At 36.7% G+C, this 18,239-nt stretch overlaps 1 protein-coding gene across 1 annotated transcript in view; it reads left to right on the forward strand.

Annotated features, from left to right (window-relative positions):
* Window positions 1–18,239, forward strand: part of GBE1 (1,4-alpha-glucan branching enzyme 1) — a 290,948-nt gene that overhangs the window by 208,775 nt on the left and 63,934 nt on the right. Inside the window, exons 11-12 of the mRNA XM_065913821.1 lie at window positions 3,609–3,719; window positions 7,802–7,973. Of these exons, the coding sequence (XP_065769893.1) occupies window positions 3,609–3,719; window positions 7,802–7,973 (283 nt within the window). The remainder of the gene's footprint in view (window positions 1–3,608; window positions 3,720–7,801; window positions 7,974–18,239) is intronic.

Here is an 18,239-nt window from a genome sequence, read left to right on the forward strand (position 1 = left end):
TCTGTACATCTGAGGTTGTTGATATTTCTCCCAGCAATCTTGATGCCAGCTTGTGCTTCATACAACCTGACTTTTCGCATGATGTACTTTGCATAGATGTTAAATAAGCAGGGTGACAATATACAGCCTTGACATATTCCTTTCCCAATTTGGAACCAGTCTGTTGTTCCATGTCTGGTTCTAACTGTTGCTCTTTGACCTGCATACAGATATCTCAGGAGGCAGGTCAGGTGGTCTGGTATTCCCATCTCTTGAAGAATTTTCCACAGTTTGTTGTGATCCGCACAGTCAGAGGCGTTCAAATTATTTTTCTGAGTAGTTGTACCATTTTGCATTACCACATGCGACTTTGGAGAGCTCCAGTTTCTCTTCATTCTTGAACAATGCATTTGTTATTGCTGCTATTTTTTATATTGGTCATTCTATCAGGTGTGCAGAGATATCTCGCTGTGGGTTTGATTTGCATCTTCTTAATGACTTAGGATGATGAACTTGTTTTCTTGTGCTTATTTGCCATCTATATATCTTCTTCAGTGAAATGTCTGTTCATGTTTTTTGACCATTTCCTAATTGAATCATTTATTTACTGTGGAGGTTTGAGAGTTCTTTATATAGTTTAGATTCAACCCTTTTGTGGGGTGGTATGTGGTTGACAAATATATTTATACCAGTCTTTGCTTGTGTTTTCATCCTCTACATGTGGACTTTGACAGAGCTAAAGTTCTTTGTATTCTTTAAATTTAATGAAGGCCAGTTTATCGTTTTTTGTTTGTTTGTTTGTTTTTTCCTTTTAGAGATCTCTTTTGGTGACAAGTCTAAAAATTCTTTGATTCTCCTATTTTCTATTAAACATTTATTTTCTATTAAACATTTATAATTTTATGTTTAAGTTCATAGTCCATTTGAGTTACTTTTTGTACAATCAGTGTTTAAGGTTTTTTTTGTCTAAAGATGTCTAACACTTCCAGCATGATTTGTTGAAAAGTCTAACCTACTTTCATTGAATTGTTTTAACACAACAGTCAAACTTAACTGGGCTTATTTGTATAGGTTTGTGGATTGTGAATATACATATACAAATACTACACTGAATCTAAGTAATACAAAGTATCTTAAAATAGTACAAATCTACTGTCATATGGTCACAAATCTGAAATGATCTGCCTAGACTAAAAATCAAGGCTTTGGTAAGGTTGCACTCCTTCTGGAGGTTCTGTTTCTTTGACTTTTCTATCTTCTAAACCCCACTGTATTCCTTGGTTCACGAGCCCTCCCCCCATCTTCAAAGCCAGCAGGGTAGCATCTTCAAATCTCTGTCTTACTCTGACAACCCAAGCGTCTTTTAAGAAAGATCCCTGTAATTACACTGAGCCCATCCAGGTAATCCAGAGAAGGGAAATGGCAAGCCACTCCAGTACTCTTGCCTGGAGAACCCCGTGGACAGGGGAGCCTGGTGGGCTGCTGTCCATGGAGTCGCACAGAGGCGGACACGACTGAAGCGACTTAGCTTGCATGCATGCATTGAAGAAGGAAATGGCAACCCACTCCAGTGTTCTCGCCTGGAGAATCCCAAGGACAGGGGAGCCTGGTGGGTTGCTGTCTATGGGGTCGCACAGAGTCGGACATGACTGATGCGATTTAGCAGCAGCAGCGTCCAGGTAATCCAGGATAATCTCCCCATCTCAATGTCCTTAACTTCAGCAGACCTCTGAAGTCCTCACCATGTAAGGTGACATGTTCACAGACTCTGGGTATTGGGATGTGAACACTGTGGGTGGTCATTATTCAGTCTGCCCTCTGGTGCCCAGTGATTGACACTGCAGTTATGGGGGATGGCTAAGCACCTCTGAATTCCATTGAGCAAAAAAAAAAAAAAAAAAAATGCAAAGAAAGATACGACCTGGCTGGAACTCTATTTCTTGTACCAAAATCTGCATTAATTTCCTATTGCTGTATAACCAACTACCACAAATTTAGCAATTTAAAACGTTTCTGTTATCATCTAACTCTTTCCTCTAAGGACATCTATTGTATTCAGTGTTCCCTCCCACCCTCCAGGTAAAGGATTGTACAAAGAGGTGATTCAGAGGGAGTGGGAATCACAGGAACTGTTTTAGAATTCTGCCTGTCAGTGTGCAGGTCGGAGAAATGAGCCCCCTTTAGAAAGATTGTGTTGAGTGAAAGTCTCTTTTTAGGCTGTTAATTCTGTGGAGCAGCAGCTTTTATAGGAGAGTCAGAGGAAGGGATTTTGCTGGATGTCTGAGTCATGAGAAAACAAAACGAAGCTTTCCTTCTTTTCCTAAGAAGGAAAGCATTTCATGGGAAGGGGTGGGGACAGCATTCTTGTCTTGTACGGCAAGCGTTTGTCTAAGAAAGGACTTAGGACAGAATCATAGTCTGAAATTTCTGCAAGTTCATTTGCACTGAAGCCACACTGGAGGCTGAGTAACAGCCCAAGTGGAGACAAAAATGTGCGCACTGTTAAGACTTATCTCGCAGAGGCAGCAGTGAGAGGCGGCGGGAAGCGAGATCTTAATTCCCTGCCCAGGAATTGAACCTGGGTAGCCTGGATGAGAACCAAGAATCCTAGCCACCAGACCAGCCAGGGCTAGAGGCTAGACGCTATTTTTCCCTGGATCTTTGACCTCAGTGAAAAATGCATTTATCACGAGGCGGAAACTGTAAATGCAGGTACTGAGTTTATTATTAGAGGCATAGCTTAACAACAAGTGGGAAGGCCCACAGAGAAATGATTTGGTTGGTTAAGATAGAAGCAAAGCAGAAATGCACACACAGAGAGAAGGGTGTGGTGAAGAGCAGTGAGGCAAGGAGGCCATGCCCCGCCTCTTACCTTAAGGTGTTTACAAGAGACAAACACTGGCTATTTACCCTCTTTCTGTTGTTACTTCCCCTTTGGAGGGCAAACAGGAGGCTGATTGTAAATGCCGTGTAACTGGAGCCCACCCATCCCTTATCTCAGGAGATACAAAGGGAAGGCTGGTTGTAGGTATTCTGTGGGAAGCCCACTTCTTCCTGCCTCATGAAATGCAAACAGAAGATCAGCTGTAGATGTCCAACCTGGAGCCCATCTATCTCCTGCTTCAGGATGATAATTATTTCATGATAATCAGCTTTTATACATTGAAGTAAGAGTTGTTTTCATTTCTTTTAAGAAAGGAACAAGACACTCTTCTTGCTAGCTTGTTTTTTTTTTTTTTTTCATTCAAAGCTAAAATGGTAGCAAGTGTATCTCTACCTTGTGGAAGTTATTGAAAGATCTACTGCACAACAACACCTTACTGTGGTCATTAATCAAGAGGTAACAGCTGCTACAGAGAAAAAAGGGTTGCCAAAATCCTAAAGTGCAGTGATCAAATCATCTGCACAAAAGTGAACACATGCACACCCACACACAACGCCACTGTCATTTGGATAGTCTGCACAAGAGCTGTGATTTCAGTAAAAGTGTCAACAAAGCTATTTTTGTTCCGTGGGTATGCTTGTATCTGTGTCTCATAATTTGGATTGATATGATATATACCCTAAGTTCAGGATATAAAGTAAGAGTAGTAATGATGTATTGAAATTATTTCCTGTCTTGCATTTAGTTACTGAAAGAATATAAAGATGAAGATTGGAACATGGGCAATATCGTGTATACACTCACAAACCGACGCTACCTTGAAAAGTGCATTGCCTACGCAGAGAGCCATGATCAGGTAAATAAGTATGTATGTAAACCATTCTCTCTGTGCCTGTATTTGTTAATGGATCTAAAATAAGCATATCTCAATACAAATTTCTATAGTTCAATACAGGTAATGTAATGTGTTATATGTCTATTTTATGTGACAGCTACTCTTACTTGAAAAACATTTCAGGGACTTCCATGGTGGTCCCGTAGCTAAAGAGTTTGCCTTCCATTGCAGAAGGTACAGGTTCGATCCCTTGTCAGGGAGCTAAGATCCCATGCATCTCACAGTCAAAAAACCCCAAACATAAAACAGAAGCAGGACTGTAACAAATTCAGGAAAGACTTTAAAAATAGTCTAAATCAAAAAAACCTTTAAAAAAGAAAAACATTAACAAAATTACTTTGTAGATCCATAAATTTCCACTTCAAAATGCAGGACTACTTTTACCCTGCCAAATTGTAATTAAGCGACTGTGACAGACAGTTGCAAGTGCTATCTTGCAAGTTTTCCTTTGTTGTGACGAGAAGAATGTTGGTGCTAATCCAGGTTAATTTTAATTTCCTTTCCGTTTTAGGTTTCCTTCTAAAGATTTTCTTTTATGTCTTTTCACTTGCTTTCATCTTTTTTCCCCCCTCAGTCACCAAATCTTTTGCTGATTGATCACCCTGACCTCTGTCCCTCTGTTTCAGTCCGTCATCTATAATGTAGCCTGAGGTATTTTCCAAGGGCAAAGCTAATTTTGTCAACCCAGATCTTTTGGTTAAAGCTTCTCACACACAGCCTGTCATATCTTGCATGCCAACGTTTATTCTGTGTTCAATCCTCCAAGTGTTCTGTTCTTCAATACTGTAAAACTTTCACCCATTCATATGTAGGTCAACCTTGTCCCAGTCTTATACTTTCCCCACACACCTGCAAATGCATGCTTCACCTGGGAAGCTACTGTAAGGAACTAATGCTCTGACTCAGGGGTGTTTCCTGAAGCTTTCATCCAGGTGTATGGGGGAAAAGTGGTTCCCAGTCCTTCATGTTCTCATCACATTTTAAGCAGAATATTTGTTTCCATTTGTATTTGCAGCCTTAGTCCTATGACTTCTCCTAGTAGTCACTCAATAAACATAAATAAATGGAGGAGAAGGCCACTTAGTTATTTAAAGTATGTGGATTGTCCCCATAAACAATATAAAATGAAGTCTTTATACTTTAAAAAGACAGTTAACCTTTTGAAATTATTTGCAGTATATGAATTAAGAAAATTGAAGTTAAACAATAAGTTCCTGTGTTATTTCAGCAGAAATTGACAATTTAAGTTGGAAACTAGTTTTTCAGATGTCTCCTCTTACTATTAAGATAGTGTAAGTAGACCAGAGGTCAGCTATCAAGGCCCATGAGCCAAATTCTGCCTGCTGCTTGTTTTTGTAAAGGTAATTGGAACACAGGCATACTCATTCAATTACCTATTGTCTATGCCTGCTTTTGAGTCTTAATGGCAGATTTAAGTAGTTGAGACTGAGAAAGTAGCCCATAATGCCTAAACTATGTACTGTTTGCCTGTACAGAAACTTTACTCGTTCATGAGGTAGACATATAAAGTTTTGTATCTTCCTAATTGGGGCAGTACTTTCTTTTAAATTGGCTGTTGAGCAAATAAGTACCAATGAAAAAACCAGAACCAAAATGTAACACAACAAGAAATGAATAATATTAATTTAAGGATAAGTAAATCCCTTGTCAAGTATATTCAGTTCAGTTCAGTCTCTCAGTCATGTCCTACTCTTTGCAACCCTGTGGATGGTAGTAGCCAGGCTTCCCCATCCATCACCAATTTCCGGAGCTTACTCAACTCATGTCCATGGAGTCGGTGATGCCATCCAACCATCTCATCCTCTGTCATCCCCTTCTCCTCCCACCTTCAGTCTTTGCCAGAATCAGGGTCTTTTCCAATGAGTCAGTTCTTCACATCAGGTGCCCAAAGTTTGGAGTTTCAGCTTCAGCATCAATCCTTCAAATGAATATTCAGGACTGATTCTTTTAGGATTGACTGGTTGGATCTCCTTGCAGTCCAAGGGACTCTCATGAGTCTTCTCCAACAACACAGTTCAAAAGCATCAATTCTTCGGCTCTCAGCTTTCTTCCAACTATCCTTTCCATTCATGTCCAGCTATCACTTCCATTCATGACTATGGAAAAACCATAGCTTTGACTAGATGATTGACCTTTATTGGCAAAGTAATGTCTCTGCTTTTTAATATGCTGTCTAGGTTGGTCATAGCTTTTCTTCCAAGGAGCAAGCGACTTTTAATTTCATGGCTGCAGTCGCCATCTGCAGTGATTTTGGAGACCCCAAAAATAAAGTCTCTTGGTATTTCCATTGTTTTCCCATCTATTTGCCATGAAATGATGGATCTGGATGCCATGATCTTAGTTTTCTGAAAGTTGAGTTTTAAGCCAGCTTTTTCACTCTCCTCTTTCACTTTCATCAAGAGGCTCTTTAGTTCTTCTTTGCTTTCTGCCATAGGATGGTGTCATCTGCATATCTGAGGTTATTAATATTTCTCCTGGCAATCTTGATTCCAGCTTGTGCTTCATTTAGCCTGGCATTTCGCATGATGTACTCTGCATAGAAGTTAAATAAGCAAGATGACAATATACAGCTTTCATGTACTCCTTTCCCGATTTGGAACCAGTCTGTTGTTCCATGTCCAGTTCTAACTGTTGTCTTTTTGCCTGCATACAGATTTTTTAGGAGGCAGGTCAGGTGATCTGGTATTCCCATCTCTTTAAAAATTTTCCACAGTTTTTTGTGTGTCAAGTATATAACAATATGAAAATTAAAATACATTGCAAGCTTCTAGCAATTGTAGCACATTTGGGCTCCCAATTTATGTTTATTTTATATGAATGAATAAAAGAATAAGAAAATGAGTGAAATAAACAAATGGAAGATGAAACTGATAGATTAATTTCATAATTTTTCTCCCAAGATGTACAGAAACAGTATGGAAGACTTATTTCATGCTTTAAAGATCCATGTAATTCCACCTTGTATTAAAAATTGTCAGGAATATACAAAAAGATGTAAGTTACCTAATTCTTCCTAAAAGCAAACATACACTGAATTTTAAACCTGATAAAAATTACAAATATGAACATATGAAAATAGTTTAGACTTTAAAATAGGTTTATAAAGAAAAATATTTTTCTAAAAATGAAAATAATTGTACAATAATAGGGTGAGGAGATTATGGTTTAATCTCTGTGTTTCTCTATATATTCTTCTTGTCAATAAATAAATCCTTGGCATTAGTTAGCTATTTTTAACCATAAATCATTCCAATTAAGAGACTTTTTCTGCTGCTCAAGGTATTTCTGAGTTACCTGCCCCATTTGTCAACTATTATACTTTCATATAAAACAAACTCATTTTAGATTAGATTTCAAATATAATAAGAAAGTAAATTCTACATTTTAAGAAAAAGTTGTCAGTTTACTGCTGAAAGGAAAAAAAGTCCATTGTAATACATTTATGTACATGTTTTATGTACATAAATAAAAGTGCATATACATATAAATTATTTCTAAGAAACTCTTCCATTCTTTTAAAACAGTAAAGTCATGATATACAAGTCATTTTTAAAAACTCTGTTAGTATTCTAATAGTTTAATCTAAAGTTATCGGATTGTATGAAATCATGTGTGTGAAACTTATGAAAATTGTCAAGCATTACAGAATTTAAGGACTCTGTCATTCAGTTTAAAAAAATCCACTATTTAAATTCTTAAAAATGTCCATTAGTGTTGTCAACATTATAACCCATGTTATTCTAATTTCTAATGCTTAGTATTAGCAAATATTCAGGTAGCTTATCATGAGTTTTTCACCAAGCTATTTTATAAATAAAAGAAACATAGATCCATGAGTTTTCTCATGTATTTCGCCAGCTTACCTTCAGCATAGATAGTGACTATTGGGAAATACATGGAATTAATACTAATTCACACACTTCTCCTGTATGTTTTTGTGAAATCACGTGCTATTCTGGCATAAATGACAACTGCCTAGTACCTATTCTTTGCATTTACATCAGTGACTTTTATTTTATTAGGCTCTCGTTGGGGATAAGACATTGGCGTTTTGGTTGATGGATGCTGAAATGTATACCAACATGAGTGTTCTGACCCCATTTACTCCCGTTATCGATCGTGGAATACAGCTTCATAAGATGATTCGACTCATTACTCACGCACTCGGTGGAGAGGGGTATCTCAATTTCATGGGTAAGTATGAAATGAACCTATATCCAATCTGTGTTTAAAATGTTAACCAATATTATATATGACACAACTCATGTAGAATATTGTGCTATAGCTGTTCATGTTTAAAATAGAATATTATAATTTTATTTCTGTAAAACACTCTCATGTGTAAACTGTAAAAATTAAATTACTTTAAGATTATTGTTTTACTAATATATGATGCAAAATTAGCCTAATGGCTGGTATCTTATTTAATATTGTTGTCAATAAGTGGGGTGAACTTTTTTTAAACATAGAATTGTTATTCTGAATTTAATCATTCTGATTTATTTCATTATCATAGTGTTTGCGCATTAAACATAGAAGGATATAATTGTCATGTCATAACAACATACTGAGCTAATATTATTGATCTTCTTTGAGGTAACTGTACACCAGTACATTTGTATTATAAATGTGGAAACCAAGGCCCAAGGTATTGTGATGGACAAAAAAGATACTTATTGAAAAAATAGGAAACATGACTATTCAAAAGTCATTGCTGTCTGAAGGATCTTGAGTTATAAAATATACAATCAACTAGCACTGTTTTCTGTTCTATTTGGTCAACCAAAACCATTTGAGTTTTAGGAAATTTTACCAGTTTTTGGGGTAGAGAGAGCTGGAAAGACTGGGGAATGCATATGGGAGCCTGACTTAATTTTCTATAATAAAAGGCTTAGAAAGTGAAAAGTGAAAGTCGCTCAGTTGTGTCTGACCTTTTGTGCACCATGGACTATGCAGTCCATGGAATTCTCCAGGCCAGAATATTGGAGTGGGTAGCCATTCCCTTCTCCAGAGGCTCTTCCCAACCCAGGAATCACTTCAGATTAATTAATTTCTACCTGGAAATTTTTATTTAAAAAATCTCTGATGGGACTTATAAAAGCCTCTATCATTTGCTATCTTGAGACTAGGAAGCTAAATCCATTAAAGCACATACCAGATTTTCCCTGTACAACTTGTACCTTTTGGTGCATCCCTCTCCTCTCCGGATCACCAAATCTGTTAATATTTCCAACCTGTCAGGAAGTGACCCTTGTGACCTTGGGACTGCACTTTGTCTTCCAGGCACCAACCTGGGCTTTCTGGGTGGACTGTGCAGGCATTGTATTCATAAGTAAAATCAGCCTCAGTTCCTTAAAGGCAGCTGGTCCTCCCAGACAGTGAACATCATTCACAAGTACAGCCTTTCCTAATAGAGAAACAAAATCAATTATGACCTCTGAGTTCATGTTGTTGGTCCTGTCATTAATTCTTGAAGCCCAGTGCATTCGAGAATTCTAGTAATCCAGACTTGGTTTATTGCTTTAGTCTGGAAGTTGTGTAAGCATTGTCAGCTCAGAAGCCTGTACTGAAGAGTTGAGAGTGTCAGTAGTTTATAGTTCCTGATAGAGTTTTTTTCCTGAGACTGTCCTTCATTGAAGACAGTTCTAGCCCATAGCATGTAACATAGCATCTGAGTAAAACAAAACTATCTGCAGATAACAGAGACTTAATATCCCTAGTTAATTGAATATTGATAACTTTCAGATAAAAAATGTCTGAAGAAAGTTCATAATGAGAACTATTTCTTGAGTCTTGGTATTAATATTTTTCCTGAAGGTAAAAATGGATCATGGACAGCTAAGATCTTAACAAATCTCCAACAATTTCATAAATTCTTTGAAATGTTTATATGAATATCATTTTAACTGTATATATTTAACCGAGGGCTGACTGAACTGCTTTTCTGTTTTGGAAACTTCCCATAGAGCTTTCAATAGTAACCCAACTAAATAAACATAATTATCTATTAGTGTCTCTCTTATAACATCTGTAAAATGACCATATTTGTGGTATCAAGTATAATTTTGAGATTATTCTTTGATATAGGACTCAAAGATATTTTGAAGTTTTCTTCCTACATTTGTCCTTCATTTTTTTTTTCATTTATTTTTATTAGTTGGAAGCTAATTACTTTACAATATTGTAGTGAATTTTGCCATACATTGACATGAATCAGCCATGGATTTACATGTGTTCCCCATCCCGATCACCCCTCCCACCTCCCTCCCCATCCCCTCCCTCTGGGTCTTCCCAGTGCACCAGCCCCGAGCACTTGTCTCATGCATCCAACCTGGGCTAGTGATCTGTTTCACCCTTGATAGTGTACTTGTTTCAATGGTTTTCTCTCAGAACATCCCACCCTCGCCTTCTCCCACAGAGTCCAAAAGTCTGTTCTATACATCTGTGTCTCTTTTTCTGTTTTGCATATAGGGTTATCATTACCATCTTTTTAAATTCCATATATATGCATTAGTATACTCTATTGGTCTTTATCTTTCTGGCTTACTTCACTCTGTATAATGGGCTCCAGTTTCATCCATCTCATTAGAACTGATTCAAATGAATTATTTTTAATGGCTGAGTAATATTCCATTGTGTATATGTACCATAGCTTCCTTATCCATCATCTGCTGATGGGCATCTAGGTTGCTTCCATGTTCTGGCAATTATAAACAGTGTCCTTCAAATGGCTTATAATGTTTAACTCCAACAGAATGGTTTTTAAAAATTTCTTCTGGCTCAATATCTTATCTAAATCTAGCACTTCTCTACTAACTTTGAAATCAGTAATCTCTAAAATCTTTATGATTTCTGATTATTGATGTTTTATGAAATTTAGTATTTTCCCATGAGCTCTCATGACTTTATATATTGTTTTTTCCACTTTCTGATCATGGCACTCTCCTGCCTCATGGCTTTAATGCCTGCAGTGTCCTCCAGCTGACCCATAGGCCTTGCATGAATGGTCCCCCATGGCTCTCCCCACTGAGGCCCTGCTCCATCCAAGTAGACTTTCTTTCATTCATTGAATGCACCAACCTCCTTCCACTCTGAACTCTGTATATTTTACTGTTCTCCCCTCTTGGACTCATCCTACTCAAACACCTCCTGCTATCCCTGACAAAATCCTTCATCTGCAAATCTTATTTCCTTAGGAAAGCCTTTTTCTAAATCCTCAGACTTCACTAGTTTTACCTATTATACATTTTTATATACCCTATTACTTACCTTTTTTGGCACATAAAAAATTATATTTAAAACATTATTAAATATGTGACTGCCTTGGTAAATTTAAAGCAAAATGAAAATTGGGGTCTTATTCACTTAAGACTAGTAGCAATTAGCATAGGCTCTAGCACATCACAAGGCTTTCATGTTTTTCTGAAAAAAGATATTTTGTATATTTATATATATGTATATGTGTATATATAATTACCTTGTAATATTTTTAGCAGTGGTTCATTAGTTGCAATCACCACTTGTAGTTTTAAGCAAAGTTATTTTTTTCAAGTGGCATGGAAGAAATAAATTTTTTAAATGATCAGTTAAAGAAATTTAAGACCAAGGAGCAGCAATCTGGTTGTTTACTCATGTTTTAGGCATTCTAAAACTTGTTAGTTTTCTAGAATTTTATTTTTATTTCCCTCTAGTAGAGAGAGAATGAGTTAAAAGAAGAAAGCAACAACACATTTTTGTATTTTTTCATTTAAATATGTTTACCTAAATTTGTCAGGCACTTAGATATGTGTTCTGCTTATCAAAAATCATTAAGATCAGTGTAAACTTTTCACAATGATACCAGTTCGGTGGATTTACTTTATTTTGTTTGTTTTTGTCTTATATACTCCTAATTTTATGTTTCAAAAAATTCTTTCACTCTGATAATGGCATTTGCAGCAACATGGGTGGTCCTAGAGATTACCGTAGTGAGTGAAGTAAGTCAATATAGAGAAACACAAATATCATCTATCTCTTATTTGTGGATTCTAAAAAACCAGTACAAATGAACTGATTCACAAAGCAGAAATAGAGTCATAGATGTAAAATACAAACTAAGAATGGGGAATAAATTGGGAGATTGATATCGACATATACTCGCTACTATATATAAAACACAAAACTGATAAGAATCTACTGAATAGCACAGGGAACTCTACTTGATATTCTATAATGGCCTATATGGGTAAAGAATCTAAAAAAGAGTGAACATATGTGTAACTGATTCACTTTGCTGTATAGCTGAAACTAACATAATGCTGTAAATCAAATACATGCCAGTAAAAATTAATTGAAAATTTTTAAAAGCAGAGCATTTATTCTTTCTCTCTTTCTTAAGCACAATAAATGTAAAGTTGTATTGTTGAGTCACTCAGTCATGTCCAACTCTTTGTGACCCCGTGGCCTACAGCACACCAGGCTTCCCTGTCCTTCACCATCTCCAGAGCTTACTTAAACTCATGTCCATTGAGTCAATGATACCATCCAGTTGTCTTGTCCTCTGTCATCTCCTTCTGTTTCCTAAAAAGAAAGAAAGAAAGAAAGAAATGCACTCTGGTTGAAGTAGGGGAATACTTGCCTTTTTTTTTTTTTTGCTTACTAGGTTATTTTAATTATAAATAGATAGGTTTATATTTCCTATCATCATATGAAGGTATCATATCATCATATGAAGGAATCAGGTATAAAATGGGGACCGGAAATAGCTGAATTATTTGCATGTTTTTACATCCTAAGAGTTGTAATTATAAATATTAGTAAAAGTAAATTTATATAGACATAGCATGCTATGTTGTCTAAGACATTTTCTATACATCATCTAAATTATTCTTCATAAAAGTTTTCTTTCTTTTTTTTTTTAATACAGTCTTAGTTGCAAAGAAATGTGAGGTTAAAATTAGGGGAGTACTCAGATATCTAGGTAGATGTCCCAAGCCCCATTTTACTAAAGCTGCAACTCGGACAGGAAAAGTAGCACAGCTAACATTGTGCAAGTAGAAAATGAGAGCAGCTGATTGTCTTTCTCCTTTATTTCCTATTTGAGAAAATTAGCAACAAAATTATTATTAGATCAGTATATAGACTAGTTACCAAAATGCGGTTAATAAATGTGTTTCTGGGAGAAGGTAGAGCATTGTGACTAAGCAAATGATCTGGATGGGAACCCAGGCTTAGCTGTCTGAGCTGAGTAAGGGGCATCATAACCCTGTGCCTTTGTTTGCTCAGTAGTGGAATGGAGTAGTGCCCGCCTCAGAAGATTGTTTTCAGGGTGAAAATGATTTAATATGTACACAAGCCTTAGCATATTAGCAGGCACATAGCTCATAGTTAATGTTTATTTAGATTTAATTTAACTCTAACTTAGATTTACTATTACTATTTTTATCATTATTATTAGCTATTCCATTAAATATATGGGTCCTAAATGCTGATATTCCAATTCCATCCAGGAGTGCCTCTTTAGGATCTCATCTGATGGTATACAGTTTAATATAAAAGCATCATAAAATATATAATTCATTTCCTCTAAAAATATCAGTAAAATTAGTAATTCTTTGTTAAAAATGAAATGACACTTCCTAGGTGGCATTGTGTGGTTCACTGGACTGGAAACGGTCAGTTTTCATTCCAATTCCAAAGAATAACCAAAGAATTTTCAAACTACCTGATAATTGCACTTATTTCACATACTAGCAAGGTTATGCTCAAAATCCTTCAAGCGAGTCTTCAGCAGTACATGAACTGAGAGCTTCCAGACGTACAAGCTAGATTTAGAAAAGGCAAAGGAACCAGAGATCAAATTGCCAACATTCATTAGATCATAGAGAAAGCAAAGGAATTAAAGGAAAACTTCTACTTCATCGACTATGCTAAAACCTTTGGCTGTGTGGATCACAACAAACTGAAAAATCCTTAAGGAGATGGGAGTACAAGATCACCTTACTTATCTCCTGAGAAACCTGTACGTGGGTCAAGAAGCAACAGTTAGAACCGGACATAGAACAACTTACTAGTTCAAAATTGGGAAAGGTGTACACAAGGCTATATATTGTCACCCTTCTTATTGCGCTTCTGTGTAGAGTACATCATGCAAAATGCTGGACTGGGTGAATGCAAAATGCTGGGCTGGGTGAATCACAAGCTGGAATCAAGATTGCTGGGAGAAGTATCAACAACCTTGGATATACAGAGAATACCACTCTTATGGCAGAAAGTAAAGAGAACTAAAGAGCCTGTTGATAAGGATGAAATAAAAGTGAAAAAGCTGTCTTGAAACTCAACATTAAAAAAAAAAAAAAAAAAAAAACTAGATCATGGGATCCAGTCCCATCACTTCATAACAGATAGAAGGGGAAAAGTGGAAGCAGTGATGGATGTTATTTTCCTGGGCTCCAAAATCACTGCAGATAGTGACAGTAGCTATGAAATTAAAAGATACTTGCTCTTTGAAAGGAAAACTATGACAAACCTAGGCAGTGCATTAAAAAGCAGAGACATCACTTTGCCAACAATGGTCCATCTGGTCACGGTTTGTCTGGTAGTCATGTACAGATGTGAAAGCTGGACCTTAATGAAGTCTGAGTGCCAAAGAATTGATGCTTTCAAACTCTGCTGCTGGAGAAGACTCTTGAGAGTCCCTTGAGATCAAACAGTCAATCCTAGGGGAAATCAACTCTATATATTCGTTGGAAGGACTGATGCTGAAGCTGAAGCTCCAGAACTTTGGTCACTTGATGCAAAGGGTTAATTCTATGGAAAAGACTTTGATACTAGGAATGATTGATGGCAGGAGGACACGGGGGAGACAGAGGATGAGATGGTTAGATTGCATCACAGACTCGATAGATATGGATTTGAGCAAACTCCAGGAGATAGTGGAAGATAAAGGAGCTTGGTGTGCTGCGGTGCATGGGGTCGCAAAGAGTCAGACATGACTTAGCCGCTGAACAACCGCAGTTACATGGTTAATTATATAGAAATTAAGCTGTTTCTGTAGTCAGTATCACTAAGAGTTAATATTGCTTGTTTGTTTTTCATTCAAGGTGATGTTCTTTGAATGCTATTGCTAAAACATCTTACTTTGCTTTCATGTATGAAGAGGTTTGATGGTTGCCTGGATTCTCGTTTCTAGGATAAGCCAATATGATGTTAATCAGTTAACATTTATTATATGGTTTCTATGTATGAGTGTGTGTGTAAGCATTAGTTAAAACTTAATATATTTTTCTTACATACCTGTGCTCAGATATATTTCACACAGAAGTAAGGGCGAGGCAAGTGAGCAAGAGAGAGACAGAGGAGACCCAGAGAGAGAGAGAGAATCAGTGTGAGAGAGGTAGAGAAAGCAGATTGAGATAAGGCAAGATCTGTTTAGAAAGTTAGTGAATTTGAGATACATATCAATTTAAATTATATATTTTATATATTCATAGCACATTATAAAATGTGTTCTAACACAATTTATTACATTCTTTCATGCTTCAGACATTTATATGTATCTACTACATGCCATGTATTGTTAAGTGGTGGATATTCCTATGTGAAAAAGACTTCTTAACCTCAGGGTCTCAAAACCCAAGAGGAATCCAGACAAGTAAGAAGACCAGTATGTCTGTCCTAGTACATTCACTCACTACAGTGATAGAGATAAGCAGAAAATGTCATGTGAATATATAGGAAATTGGATTAACAAATTGCATTCTTGGTGGAATTTATGAGCTGCATCAGCCAGACAAACTTAGAAGAATAGAAAGACACAAAAAAGCCATACCACAAACTTAGGAAAAGTCCAAGAAGGAGTAGGACTGAATTAACAGAGTAAGATTAAAGTCAGCTGGGAATATTAAACTTCAAATAAATGAAGAAACTGGGGCCCGAGGAAATCAATTTAGAGATCATTCATTGACTGGCAAGTTTAATGAAAAAATGTGGTTTTCAATCACTTTAAAACATCATAAAACTCTTCAGTAAGAAAGGCCTGGTATTGATTGATGGTTTAATAGCTTTACGGTTTTTTTTTTTAATCTACTTATAATATAACTAAAAGGAGGCAGATTAGAAAAATAAGATGTGGTTATTGATAATCTATGTGGATATATCTATGCTATTTGTGAAATCAGTGGTTATTTAGTGTTTTATTTTTGGTAAAAAATAAATATATAATGAAAAACATCTGCTTTACACATAGGGTTACTCAGTGAATATATGTTGCAAGCATACCTTATTTTATTGTGCTTCACAGATATTATGATTTTTACAAAATGAAGATTTCTGGTAACCTTGCACTGAGCAAGTCTATGAACACTGTTTTTCCAAGAGCATTTGCTCATTTCCTGTATCTGTCCCATTTTGGTAAATATTGGAATATTTCAAACATTTTCATTATGATTATATTTGTTATGGTAATCTGTGACCAGTGCTCTTGTTTTTAATTGAACTATAATTGATTTACAATGTTAGTTTCAGTTGTACAACATAGTGATTCAAGATTTTTGCATATTCTATTCCTTTAAAATTTCTTACAAAATAATGGTTATGTTTCCCTGTGCTGTACAATGTCCTTGTAGCTTATTTATTTTATACATAGTAGTTTTTTATTTGCCACCCTTATTTTGCTCCTACCCCTCCCTTTCCCCACTGGTAATCACTAATCTGTGAATCTGTTTCTGTTTTTTTATATTCATTTGTTGATTCATTTTTTCAATTCCATATACAAGTGATAATGTAGCATATTTGTCTTTCTTTTTCTGACATTTCACTAGGCATAATACCTTCTGGGTCCATCCACATTGTTGCAAGTGGCAGAATTTTGTTATGTTTGAGTAATATTGCATTGTGCCTGTATGTATCTATAAATACATACATATTTTTTATATCACATCTTTATCGATTCATCTGTTGATGTGCACTTAGGTTGTTTCCATACCTTGGCTATTATAAATAATCCTGCTGTGAATATCAGAGTGCATGTATCATTTCAAATTAGTGTTTTAATTTTCTTCATATATATACCCAGGACATATGCTGATAGTAAAATCAGCATATATGTATGATTATGATATATGTGTGATAGTTCTGTTTTTAATTTTCTGAGGAACCTCCGTACTGTTTTCCATACCCACGGTGTATTTGGGTTCCCTTTTCTTCACATCCTCGCCACCATTGGTTGTTTCTAGACTTGCTGATGATAGCCATTCTCACAGGCATTTGGTGACATCTCACTGTGGTTTTGATTTGCTCCGATGTTACTGCTACAACTTGCTGAAGGTTCAGATGGTGGTACACATGTTTTAGCAGTTCAGTATTTTTTAAATTAGAATATGTACATTGTATTTAGAAATACTGCTATTGGCATAGACTATAGTATAGCGTAAATTAACTCTGGTATGCCCTGAGAAGCTAAACAATTTCTGTCACTCACCTGACTGCCATTTTCACCTTATGGAGGTAGTCTGGAACTGAAGCCACAATGCCTTCCAGGTGTGCCTATACTCGTTTGTAAATAAACTGCTAAAGCAGTTCAAAGAAGAAGGAAATGAGGATCATGATATATCTTGTCCGGTTTTCTGGTGATTCTCTAGTTATCTTAGCTGTGCTCCCTTTTTCTAACCCGGTCACCTGAGGTAGCGGCGTGGTCACGTGGCCGAGTCACGTGACTTGTCAGGAGTCGCTGCAGGGAGGTGTGGCCAGGCGGGCGGATGGGTCACTATGTCCAGTAATCGTGTGCTAGGGAAAAAATGCCAGTATTGATACTGCAGTGTTGGTCCTTTAATGGACTGGAGCCTGTTCTTCCAGAGCCGACGATGAGAGGGTGAAAGAAGGAAAGAGGCCAATATTCCCTGGGTTACGCAGCCGGCTTCCGCGCTTCAGGGAATCAGTCAGAAATAGAGAGAGAGAGAGAGAGAGAGAGAGAGAGAGAGAGAGAGAGAGACACACACGGGGACCCAAGCTCTGATGGAGCAAAGGTGTTTTAATCAACAATGTGTGTGCATATATACTGTCTTACAAGGTGGTTATTCTCAGCAAAGATAAAGATTAAAATCCCAGACTTACAAAACATAAGACGATCCCTATCAAAGAGAGAGTTGCAAACAATCACCTTTTACCTTATGGTTCATAAGAAGGAAGAGGGTACTTATCACCAAAATGAGAAATGCCTGGATTCCTCAGCCCGGGAAAGGCAAGGCCTGCCTCTCCTCTTAATTCCTGAATATTCAGGAATTAATAAGGGCCAGAGGGTTCCTGAAAGATCCAAAACAGCACACAGGGAGCCTCTTGTTAAATGCTTCGTGACACTGCAGTATTAATTACAGATACGGTTGACCCTTGAACAGTGCAGGTTTGGACTGCAAGTGTCCACTCATATATGAATATTTAGGACTATCAGTTCAGTTCAGTTCAGTCGCTCAGTCGTGTCCAACT

This window comes from Muntiacus reevesi, chromosome 21, assembly GCF_963930625.1.
Source record: "Muntiacus reevesi chromosome 21, mMunRee1.1, whole genome shotgun sequence".
Classification (NCBI taxonomy): Eukaryota; Metazoa; Chordata; class Mammalia; order Artiodactyla; family Cervidae; genus Muntiacus; species Muntiacus reevesi.